The sequence below is a fragment of the Polyergus mexicanus genome, unplaced genomic scaffold (assembly GCF_030449975.1).
Source record: "Polyergus mexicanus isolate NDT 795.1 unplaced genomic scaffold, iyPolMexi1.0 SCAF_20, whole genome shotgun sequence".
Lineage (NCBI taxonomy): Eukaryota > Metazoa > Arthropoda > Insecta > Hymenoptera > Formicidae > Polyergus > Polyergus mexicanus.
In genome coordinates, this window is record NW_027223340.1 from 1,052,812 (window position 1) to 1,063,953 (window position 11,142).

The 11,142-nt window shown below is 49.9% G+C and overlaps 2 protein-coding genes across 2 annotated transcripts; both read right to left on the reverse strand.

The window, feature by feature from the left end:
- Positions 1–953: 953 nt before the first annotated feature.
- On the reverse strand, positions 954–7,227 carry LOC138941914 (uncharacterized). The gene is made up of 4 exons (XM_070311869.1): positions 6,039–7,227; positions 5,492–5,926; positions 1,557–2,852; positions 954–1,465 (listed from the first exon to the last, which is right to left on the reverse strand). The coding sequence occupies exons 1-4, from the start codon at positions 7,225–7,227 to the stop codon at positions 954–956; spliced, it is 3,432 nt and encodes a 1,143-aa protein (XP_070167970.1).
- Positions 7,228–7,431: 204 nt separating this feature from the next.
- LOC138941915 (uncharacterized) lies at positions 7,432–8,523 on the reverse strand. Its single transcript, XM_070311870.1, has one exon. The coding sequence runs from the start codon at positions 8,521–8,523 to the stop codon at positions 7,432–7,434; it is 1,092 nt and encodes a 363-aa protein (XP_070167971.1).
- Positions 8,524–11,142: the final 2,619 nt, after the last annotated feature.

An 11,142-nucleotide genomic window follows, 5' to 3' on the forward strand; every position in this document is an offset into this window, starting at 1 on the left:
CAATCTCAATTCCTATTTCCTCTGTGGCCAGTATCATTTCGATTGTTACATCATCGATTCCTGTTGATTTATAGCATTTTTGTTTCTTTATTGCAGCCATAACTTCCTCTCTCATTATCTCGAACTCATTATCTACGTAGAGTTATCCGTACTGCATGATTCTCTTCCTGTGTTCTTTCGTGCACCATTAGTTGTTCACAGTATGTCTTCCAACGCTTCAGTACGTCTTCTTCCTTCGTTAATAAAACTCCGTCTTCTGTCTTTATACCAATATATTTTGGCACAAAAGCACAAGTTGATTGCTTGATTTTTTAAACATATCACGAGTTTCATTTTTATACTTATGTTGTTAAATTTCTTCACACACCTTATTTAAGTATTGGTTTTTGTCTTCTGTTGAATAAAGTACCAGAGGAGTCTCTGGTTTCGGGGGGTGTCGGGAAGAACGCTTAGAGTCCACGCACACGTACGTTGGTCCGAGCCGCACCTCGCGAATATTCGCACTTACACTCAATTCGATGATTGTCTGCCGGTTGATGATGTCCTTTCGTTCACTGAGATTCTTGCGAACACCGTGAGATTGATTTCTAGATCCGATCCGAATAGCAACCAAATTCCGAGAGCTTTGTCGAATTTTCCAAAGACAGCGTGCGCTATGAAAGACCGTTACTCGAGGAATGATCGAGGATCACCGGAAGGGTCGATATCGACGCAGGAGCGCGGAAAAGCTCCTGAGAGCTTGATTATGATTGGCTGATAGCGTGGTGCGATGCTGATTGGATTGATAAGACCGGCATCGGGATTGGGTTGAGGTCGCGTATGAGAGAGAAAAGGAAGAGAGAAAGAACACTAAAGAGAAGGACTAGAGTGAGTAAGATGATGGTGATGAGATTGCGCAAAAGTCGCGATATTTTCTGAACATTCCGCCCGCCTTCTACAACAGCGTTGAAGAATTATGCTATTGGTGATTGTGAGGCCGAATCCGTTGCTGGTTGCTCCGTGGGTGAGGGTTGATCTGGTGTCGTCGGAAGCACTGCCAACTTGGTGATAGGCCGCTTGAGTTCTGTTGTGGCCGTCTTAAGGGTGACCACTTTGCAGAGACCGTCGGAGCCAAGATGAAGCTGTGTGACCCGAGCAAGAGGCCATTTTGATGGGGGGAATCTCTCATCCGTGAGAAGTACAAGAGAGCCGACCTTGATTTGTGTGGAGGGATGATGCCATTTCGATATCGCTAGCTGACGTTGAAGACATTCAGCTGACCAACATGACCAGAAATGATGGAATTGTTGCTGAATGAGCTGCCACCGAGATAACCTTGGGAGGGGCACTGCGGAGAGAGATGGCTCCGGAATTGTAGTTGGCGCTGCCCCGATGATGAAGTGCCCGGAGGTGAGGGCTGCCAGGTCTTCCGGGTCGTCAGAAAGTGGACACAATGGCCTGGAGTTGAGGACTGCCTTGATTTGAACTAGAAGAGTCGTAAGTTCTTCATAGGGCAGTCTCGCCTATAGTTCTTCGCAGATGATGCTTGACCGATTTGACAGCGGCCTCCCATTTACCGCCGAAGTGAGGGGCTGCTGGAGGATTGAAGACCCAAGTGGTGCCGTCATGGGTCAGTAGCTGAGCGAGTTCCGAGAATTCCTTTGATCCCGCATTGAATAGCCGCTTAAGAGATGTATTTGCCCCCTGAAAATTGGTTCCACAGTCGCTAAAAAGAGTTTGGCAGATACCTCGCCGTCCCGTTAACCGCTGATACGCTGCGATGAATCCGTCTGTCGAGTAGTCCGTCACTGCCTCCAGATGAACCGCCGAAGTTGAGAAGCAAACAAAGATGGCTAACCATCCCTTGTGACACTTAGCCCCTCGTCCTCGCCAAGTTTTAAGAGTGAGGGGGCCGGCGTAATCAACCCCTGTGTTGAGGAAGGGACGAGATGGCGTAATGTGAGATGATGGCAGTTGACCCATGAGTTGCTGTGCCCTTACGCCTCGTTGTCGAGCACACCGAACGCAGCGGAGAATGTGAGATCTTACTGGAGCTCGGCCACCAACGATCCAGTAAGCCTGGCAAAGATAAGTCAAGGTTACCTGACTTCCGCCGTGAAGAGTCCTTAGATGGGCGTCCGATATAATGAGTCGGGACAGATATGAATCCCGTGGCAAGATGGCTGGGTGCTTGCATTCAGAGTCCAACTGAGAATGCTTGAGTCGGCCTCCGACTCTGAGGATGCCCGAATGATCGATGAAGGCCGTAAACTTGGCGAGAGGATGAGACCTTGACAAGTGTGCTCCGCTTGAGATGAGTGTCAGTTCCGATGAGAAGTACGCCGATTGGACTGACCGAATCCAATATAGTCGTGAAACTTCCAGATCTGCAGGTGTGAGAGGTGTGGCCAGAGAAGACTGTGGTATGCCTTTGAGGATCGCGCAACACCGTTGACAGTGAGCCGTAATCCGAAGAAGCCGTGTGAGCGATGAGTAACGATAGAGAAGCTCCCAGAGGTGGTGTTGTCTTATTGTTGAGGAGGTGAGAAGAAGCCCGGGCCGCTCCTCAAGAGTCGCCGCCGAATCTAGCTGTGATACCGTGCTTGGCCAATGTTGAGGAGACTGTGCTAGCCATGAGGGACCGTTCCACCAAAGATGATGCCGAGAGAGTTGCGTGGAAGAGAGACCGCGAGAAGCACAGTCTGCTGGATTCTCCTTGCCGGGAATAAACCGCCAATGACCCTGAGGTACGCGTTCTTGAATTGCCGCCACTCGATTCCGAACGAAGTCCTTCCAGCGAGAAGGATGATTGTTGATCCAGGTGAGCGATACTGATGAGTCCGTCCACAGGTAGATTGGTACCTCCGCGAGTTCTAGTTGAACATGTAATAAACGAGTGGCCTTCACTTGGACACAGTACAATTGGACACGGTGCAAATGGACACGAGATTGTGCACACGGTTCAATTGGACACAGTGCATTTGGACACAGTAATTTTGGATACAGTAGCTTTTGGACACATAAGAAAATACGCATCGTTTACTTGGACACCGCTCAATTGGACACTGTTCATTTGGACACCGTTCGTTTGGACACAGAAAGATGCGCACCGTTCATTTGGACACCGTTCGTTTGGACACCGTTCATTTGCCCACCGTTCGTTTGGACACCGCTCATTTGCCCACCGTTCGTTTGGACACCTTTCATTTGTACACAGAAACATGCGCACTGTTTGTTTGAATATGTAACAGATGGAGAGAAATAAAAATCATTTTGGGAAAATATAATCAGTATTCTTATAACACTTTATACTGGTAAATCTATGTAAAATATGAAATCGTGAAAAGGAGATACATTTGAAGGTTATAATATCTGTCAAAATAAAATATATTCATACTTATATATCTCTGATACTGATGTCATTAATTTTACATTGCTTTTAGCACTTTGTTTAGCCTTTCGCATATTTGGATGTCATGCATGGATACAGTGGGTTCCGCCCTCCCCTGCGGGGGGGCTCCACTTCCGAAAGATATAACCTAACCCAAACCTATTTCTTATTTAAAACAAAAATTTGGTGTGGATTACGTCGTATGACTTAAATCAAATTTTGGTGTCCAAACGAACGGTGGGCAAATGAACGGTGTCCAAACGAACGGTGGGCAAATGAACGGTGTCCAAACGAACAGTGGGCAAATGAACAGTGTCCAAACGAACGGTGGGCAAATAACGGTGTCCAAACGAACGGTGTCCAAATGAACGGTGCGCATCTTTCTGTGTCCAAACGAACGGTGTTCAAATGAACAGTGTCCAATTGAGCGGTGTCCAAGTAAACGATGCGTATTTTCTTATGTGTCCAAAAGCTACTGTATCCAAAATGACTGTGTCCAAATGCACTGTGTCCAATTGAACCGTGTGCAAAATCTCGTGTCCATTTGTAACGTGTCCACTTGCACCGTGTCCAAGTGCACCACTCCCGTAATAAACCGATTTCGCGAGGCGGTCGTGGATAACTCGGTCGGGATCCGGGGCTCATGAAAGGGTATCAAGAGACGAACGATAGATGCGTTAGGTAAAATATAATTTATTGCGTGTAAGTATATGTGTATACAGAGTGAGTGTGTGTGTATAAATGTTGTGTGTGTGGGCGTGTGTGCGCTTGTATGTGAGTGAAATGATAAGAAAGCGAGTGCGTGCGCGAACGCGAGATATTTACGTGTGGTTTACAATGTGTCGAAAGTATATGGGCGAGGCGAATGATGATGTGAATGTGACAAAACGCACTCGTGTATGCGTGAGTGTCGGACTTGGCTAGCGGTGTGGTCGTGCTGGTCGCGATGCATACGAATTACAATGCACGGGGTGTGTTGCGGAGCGCGCTTTCAGCGATTCGATACAATTATCGATTACGTGCGCGGATCTGGATTTCGGCAGAGGCCGCTAACTACCGGGCGGTAATTTCGGTCGGGTCGGTGGGCGGTCCTTAGACGTGTCGGTATCGATCTGATTGCGTCGATCGATGTCGCGGCCGGGTTAGATCCTCCCCCCTTGAGCGGGACTTGGCGCGCCGTATTAATGGCGAGTCCGATCGCGATAATGGCGGTCGCGGAATTACTGCGAGTTCGCGGATATCGCGGTATTGTTTTTGCCGGGGATGGTTTTCCCGTAGAATGCAGGAGTGCAACGGCCGACGGGAACACCCGTCAATGGCAGGGAACTCCCTACCACTGGATGATCGCCGTTGCACTTAGGTGGACGGATGCGTGCGAGGTGTCGAGAACTCCCGACGGAGGCTGAGTACGCCCAATCTCGTGTTCCTCGATCGCAGAGATTTCAAAGTATCGCTCTTAGAGATGCCGCAAACTCTCGGCGGAGGCTGGGTACTCCCAACCCCGTTTTCTCTCTCTTTGAGCGTGTTTTCGGGATCGTTCTGGATTCCAGGCGTCGTACTGACTCTGGCGGTTGCGGAAGATCTGGTCCTGAGATGTAAAACGTGCCCTATTTATACCGCTTTTCCGGCGGGTGCGCGTGCGTAATATGCCTGATTGTTTTAAGGCATATTATTTAACGGTGAACCGCCGCGCGCGACTCAGGTGGTTTCGGGAACGGTCGGTACGGTTACCCGAACGCGGCGACGGTTCCGGGTAAACACGCGTTTTAACGGCGGTTTACAAATCGGAACGTTTTATAAATCTTTAAAAATGGGCGCTCGGCGCCTCCGCATTATGCCCGACCGGTGTTTGTCGGGCGGCGGACTTCCGGCGGATCGACGGCCGGGTAACGGTGGAGGGATGCATCGTTACAAACATAACTGATGAGACGAGAGAGTAGAACCGCCGCCGTGAGTTCCAGCCGGGGAATGGTGAGCCTTTTGAGAGGTCCGACATTGGTTTTGGCGCAGACCAGTGTGATGATTGGCTCCGTCATGTGATGGGTGACCTTGATGTAAACTGCAGCCGTCATGGCAAGTTGCGAGGCATCCGAAAATCCATGAAGTTCGACCGTAGCTGACGGCGTGAGAGACCACCGAGGATCCACCGAGGAATCGTGATGGAAGTCAGGGCCGACAGCTCTGAACGGAAGTGCGTCCACCGATCTCGAAGTTGCGGCGAGAGACAGTCATCCCAGCCGACCTTTTCCAGCCACAGTTCCTGGAGGAGAGTCTTCGCCCTGATGATTACCGGAGATAAGAATCCCAAAGGATCAAACAGTTGCGCTACTTCCGACAGTATGGTCCGTTTGGTGATGACGGGCCGGTTGGAGGCCTTGCTCTGGAAGACGAACTGATCTGAGTGAGGCTGCCATGTGAGTCCCAAAATCTTACCCTGCGTGTTAGCGAACGAGTGAGGCTCTACTGCTGCGCCGTCCCTAGGGAGAGCCCGAAATAGCTCCGGATGATTACTTTGCCACTTCGCCAGAGGAAAGCCGCCCGCCATGCAGAGGTTTACTAGTTGGTGAGCGATAGAGATCAGCTCAGGAAGAGTGTCAGCGCCACCGCAGATGTCGTCCACATACCGTCCCTTGAGGAGAGGGGGGGACCGCCAGAGGATAATTCCTACCTTCGTCTTCGATAAGTTGAAGGAGGACGCGAACAGCCAAGAAGGGAGCTGATCGTGTGCCGTACGTGACCGTCGTGAGTTGGTACGGGATGATGTTGAGTTGATTATCGACCCAAAGGATCCGTTGCAGATCCCAATCGTCTGGATGAACCTGAATTTGGCGGAACATCTTGGTGATATCCGTGATAAAAATGTACCGGTGTCGTCGCACCCAGAGTAAGATATCTGAGATGTCCAGTTGGAGGTTCGCACCCGTGTGCAGAATGTCGTTGAGGGAAGATCCCGTGCTGGTGAGGCTGGACCCATTGAATACCACTCTTAATTTGGTGGTGATACTGTCATGCTTAAGGACTCCATGGTGAGGGAGGTAGAACACCGGTGATGGTTCTGGAGTGGAGGGGGAAACCCTGACCATGTGCTGAAGCTCTTCGTACTCCCGAATAAATGATGAGTACAAATTCTGGTAGGTCGGATCCGTTGAGAGGCGCCGTAGCATGCGTTGCAGGCAACGTTGAGCGGTTGTTCGCGATTCCCCTAGATGGCTGGTCTGGAACTTGAGGGGGAGCCGTACGACATAACGCCCAGCACTATCTCGCGAATGAGTGTCCTTGAAGTGAGTTTCGCACTCCTCTTCGTCAGGGTTGAGCTGAGTTGCGGAGAATGAGGGAACCTCTTTTTGAATCCAGAACTTTGTGAGCAGGTAGTGAAGCTCATGATCCACCGCGACATGATGAGAACTATGAGCTGTGGCTGATGGTGTAGAGGTCGGACCGAGGACAATCCATCCAAAAATTGTGTGCTGAGCGATGGGCTCCTCCTCCGACCCTTTAATGATATCGGGCTGGATGAACAGACCGTAGGAGTCGGCACCGAGGATTAAGTCTATTGGTCCGAGAGTGAGGAAATCCGGATCCGCCAGCTGGAGCCCGTGAAGGTGAGGCCAACTATTCTCTGCTGTCGCTATAGACGGGAGTGAGGTTGTCAAATTCTTGAGGATGTAAGCTGTAACCTTGATGGATTGCGAAGAGTAAATTGAGTGAAGTGTTAGGGGGACGACACCCCGAGTTCGCTCCGACTGAGATCCGCTAATACCTATGATGGGGACAGAGGCGTGCCGTCGAGGTACCTGAAGGGTTTTGATAAGTTGTCCAGAAGCAAAGGTGAGTTCCGATCCGGGATCGATGAGCATCCTGACCGAGTGAGACGAGCCGCCAGGTGATCGGATGATGGCGCAACAAGTAGCGAGTAAGACTGCCGGACGAGTGAGAGCTGCCGAATGAGATGGAGCGAGGACTGCGTGCGTGAGTCATTCCGAAGCCGTTGATGTGGTGCTCTCATTTGGTGAGGCTAGCGCCGGCGTCTGTGGAGCTGCGGTTGAGGAGATTACCCTGCCTTATGTAGCTGACCGACGTGGGGGCGGTTGATCATCCATGTGTATCATGGTATGATGTTTGTTGCCGCAGTCTCTACACCTCTTGGAGTTTTGGCAGGCGAGTGCGTTATGCCTGCCTAAGCAGTTAAAGCAGAGTCGACGGTCGATTACTATGTTGCGCCGCAGATGAGGAGACATATCTCTGAAACGAGGACAAGAGACAATGTAATGAGGACCAGAGCACAGTGCACATCCAGAGGTCTCCGAATTCCCAGAGGGGGGTGAGATGGCCACATGAGCGATGGCCGTAGATGGTTTGCTGCTGTGTCGTAATGCCGGGGACGCGGGGTTGTCCGATGGAGAGACGCTCAAAGTTCCGAATTCCATACTTTCCATGGCTCGAGCACGGCCGGTGAGAAATGTGCGAATGTCCTTGTACGATGGGGGGTCCGTAGTAGAGCCAAGCTTGACCTCCCATGCCTCTCGAGTGCTTGGGTCGAGCCGCTGGACAGTGAGGTGAACCAAAAGATGATCCCAGTGTTGCACAGGGGCTCCGTGAGACTCCAAGGCATTGAGCGCTTCCGTTGTGGTGTTGAGGAGTGTGTTGAGCTCCTTGGCGGACCGTTGGGAGATGGTTTTAGTGCGGAATAATCTGTCCACCTGGGCCGAAATGAGAAGCCGCTTGTTTTCAAAGCGACTGACAAGCAAGTCCCAAGCGGAGGCGAATGAGTCCTCTGACACTGGGAGATTGGAGATAAGTTGAGCCGCCTCGCCCATGAGGCTGGTCCGAAGATAATGCATTTTTTCCACGTTGGAGATGTCAGTATTCCTGCCGACCAGCGATGAGAATAAGTCGTGGAATGGTCTCCACGCTGAGAAGTCACCCGAGAACTGTGGCAGAGTTATCTCTGGAAGATGCCGTCGCGCTAATGTTTGCCCGCCCATTGAGAGGTAGGCTAACTGCGAGCCAGAGAGAGGATGAGTCCGTTCCTTTTCGTCAATTTGCGTGAGCAATGCGGCTTTTGCGTCAGCATAATACAACAGACACTGATCGTATATCTTTTTTTGAAAGTAATCGTGATCCAGGAGGAGTTCAGCCTTGGATTCCGCCATTCGCTGGTGAGTCGCTTCAAACTTTTGCCAGTTGTTGTCTATGAGGTCGAGTTTCACCCTGAGCACTTACAGTTGGAGAGTGGGGAACGTCGGTGGCGTCACGGAGATCCGATGCCGAGCGCCCGAATCCGTCCAAGCGTCACCGAACACGCACGAGCAAACGAGCCCGACGGAAGTCAGAGCAAGAGAGAAAGCACTACACTGATCGTTCCCGAATTTTCTCCGTTAGCACGTGGAAAGCACACACTCGAATTTCTACTTCCGCGCACAGATATGTTCTTTCAGATTCACAGAGGAGAGAATGTGCGATGAGCCGTCCGTATCGCGCGCACGAGGCTCACAAGATGGCCGCCGAGAGCGTAAGCCTGAGCACGTATCGCAGAGATTCGTTACCGAGCGCCCGAGTCCGTCCGAGCGTCGCCGAACCCGCACGAGCAACCGAGTCCGACGGAAGTCAGAGCGAGAGAGAAAGCACGACACGGATCGTTCTCGAACTTTCGCCGTTAGCACGTGGAAAGCACACCACCGAATTTCTACGCCCGCACACAGATATGTTCGTTACCGCACCCACCGATCCGGCTCAAAATATGTTGAATAAAGTACCAGAGGAGTCTCTGGTTTCGGGGGGTGTCGGGAAGAACGCTTAGAGTCCATGCACACGTACGTTGGTCCGAGCCGCACCTCGCGAATATTCGCACTTACACTCAATTCGATGATTGTCTGCCGGTTGATGATGTCCTTTCGTTCACTGAGATTCTTGCGAACACCGTGAGATTGATTTCTAGATCCGATCCGAATAGCAACCAAATTCCGAGAGCTTTGTCGATTTTTCCAAAGACAGCGTGCGCTATGAAAGATCGTTACTCGAGGAATGATCGAGGATCACCGGAAGGCTCGATATCGACGCAGGAGCGCGGGAAAGCTCCTGAGAGCTTGATTATGATTGGCTGATAGCGTGGTGCGATGCTGATTGGATTGATAAGACCGGCATCGGGATTGGGTTGAAGTCGCGTATGAGAGAGAAAAGGAAGAGAGAAAGAACACTAGAGAAGGACTAGAGTGAGTAAGATGATAGTGATGAGATTGCGCAAAAGTCGCGATATTTTCTGAACATCTTCTCTACACAATCTTTTGATATCTACGTTTAGGGCTCTGTATTTGTCCACCTCGCTTTGATTACTTAATTCCCTTAATTTAAGGTTTTTGCGTTCTTGGTCCAAGTATAGTCAGTAATCCGTATCTTCCTGCGTTCTTCTCTTATGTCTCTCACCTGTCGAGCCGCATCGTGGAGCGCCGCCTTCGCCTTCATCCACAGGACATTTGCCGAATCCTCCTGATGTTCTTTAAGTTTCTCTAGTTCTTGTTTTGCTGTGGTTTGAAATGCGGTGTTATGTTTTAGATGCCATTTAGGTTGATTATATCTCTGTCGTCGTCGTACCAGCCGCAGTTTCGTCCTAAGTTCGGCTGCCAGAAACTGGTGGTCACTGTTACAGTCCTTCCCGGGATGGGTTTTAACATCCTTTATTATTGTTCTCCAGCGGGACTTGATTAGTATAAAATCTATCTGATTTCTATATCTCTCTCCTGATGATCTCCATGTGTAGAGACGTCTCGGGTCGTGCTTAAAACCTGTATTAGTTATAAACAGGTTGTTGTCTGTGCAAAAATGTAGGAGATGCTCCCCTCTCTCGTTTCTTTCGCCTAAACCATATCTGCCAACAAGGGTGCATAGCTCATCATCTTCAATATTTCTCCAATTTTAGCATTGAAGTCCCTCATTATGATAGTTGTTTCCCGGTTTGCCAGATCTTCTATGGTACTCTCCAGTTCCGCGTAGAAAGCCTCCATTTCTGCGTCATCCGCCTCGCTAGTTGGCGCATATATGTGCACTATATTTATATTCACAGGTTTAGATTCAAAGCTTACCACTATGATGCGATCGCTGATTGTTCGATATTCCTTGACAGCATTTCTGTGATGTTTATTAACCATTATCGCGACACCATTCCTCGACAAACTTTCATGGCCGGAGAAATAGATTGTGTTGCCATTGCTAGACGTAAAATGTCCACGCCCGGCCCAGTGGGTCTCAGATAGTCCCACTATGAGGTAAGAGGTTGTTTCACTTTCAACAACTGCCAACTTCGCGGCTTCCAGCAGACCTCGGACGTTCCATGTGCCTATCTTTTTTCCAGCGAGAATGACTAAATCGCATATGACACGAGCGAGATTAAACAAAACAGCGCGAAGTTCACAATAAGTAGCGCGAAACGACACGAGCGAGAATATGACACGAGAGAATATCATACGAGAGAGTATGAAACGAGAAATTATGATCGATTGCTATCGACCAGCTCGAATCGTCGTAAGCGGCAAACTCTTCGGACCGATTTTGAGACAAGTACTCCCACTGAGTAAGCGACACGAGCTCGAATGTGCGAAAGAATATCATACGAGAAATGATGATATTCGAAACTATGATCGATTGCTATCGACCAGCTCGTATCGGTGTCAGCGTAAGACTAAATCGACCGACCGCTGAAACTCGCGCTCTGCCGATGTGAATAACAAGTTTTTCCGATTTCGAACCTTCGAGAACTAGCTGTTTGTCACAGTTTT

What these genes read in the sequence shown, in the direction of transcription:
- LOC138941914 (XM_070311869.1), bottom strand. Translation starts at nt 7,227, where the DNA reads ATGCTCATCGATCCCGGATCGGAACTCACCTTTGCTTCTGGACAACTT. An exon ending in TCAACTTATCGAAGACGAAG is followed by an intron (nt 5,927 to 6,038) that starts GTAGGAATTATC and finishes CTCACCAACTAG; the next exon opens with TAAACCTCTGCATGGCGGGC. An exon ending in CCTCGGTGGTCTCTCACGCC is followed by an intron (nt 2,853 to 5,491) that starts GTCAGCTACGGT and finishes ATGTTCAACTAG; the next exon opens with AACTCGCGGAGGTACCAATC.
- LOC138941915 (XM_070311870.1), bottom strand. Translation starts at nt 8,523, where the DNA reads ATGGCGGAATCCAAGGCTGAACTCCTCCTGGATCACGATTACTTTCAA.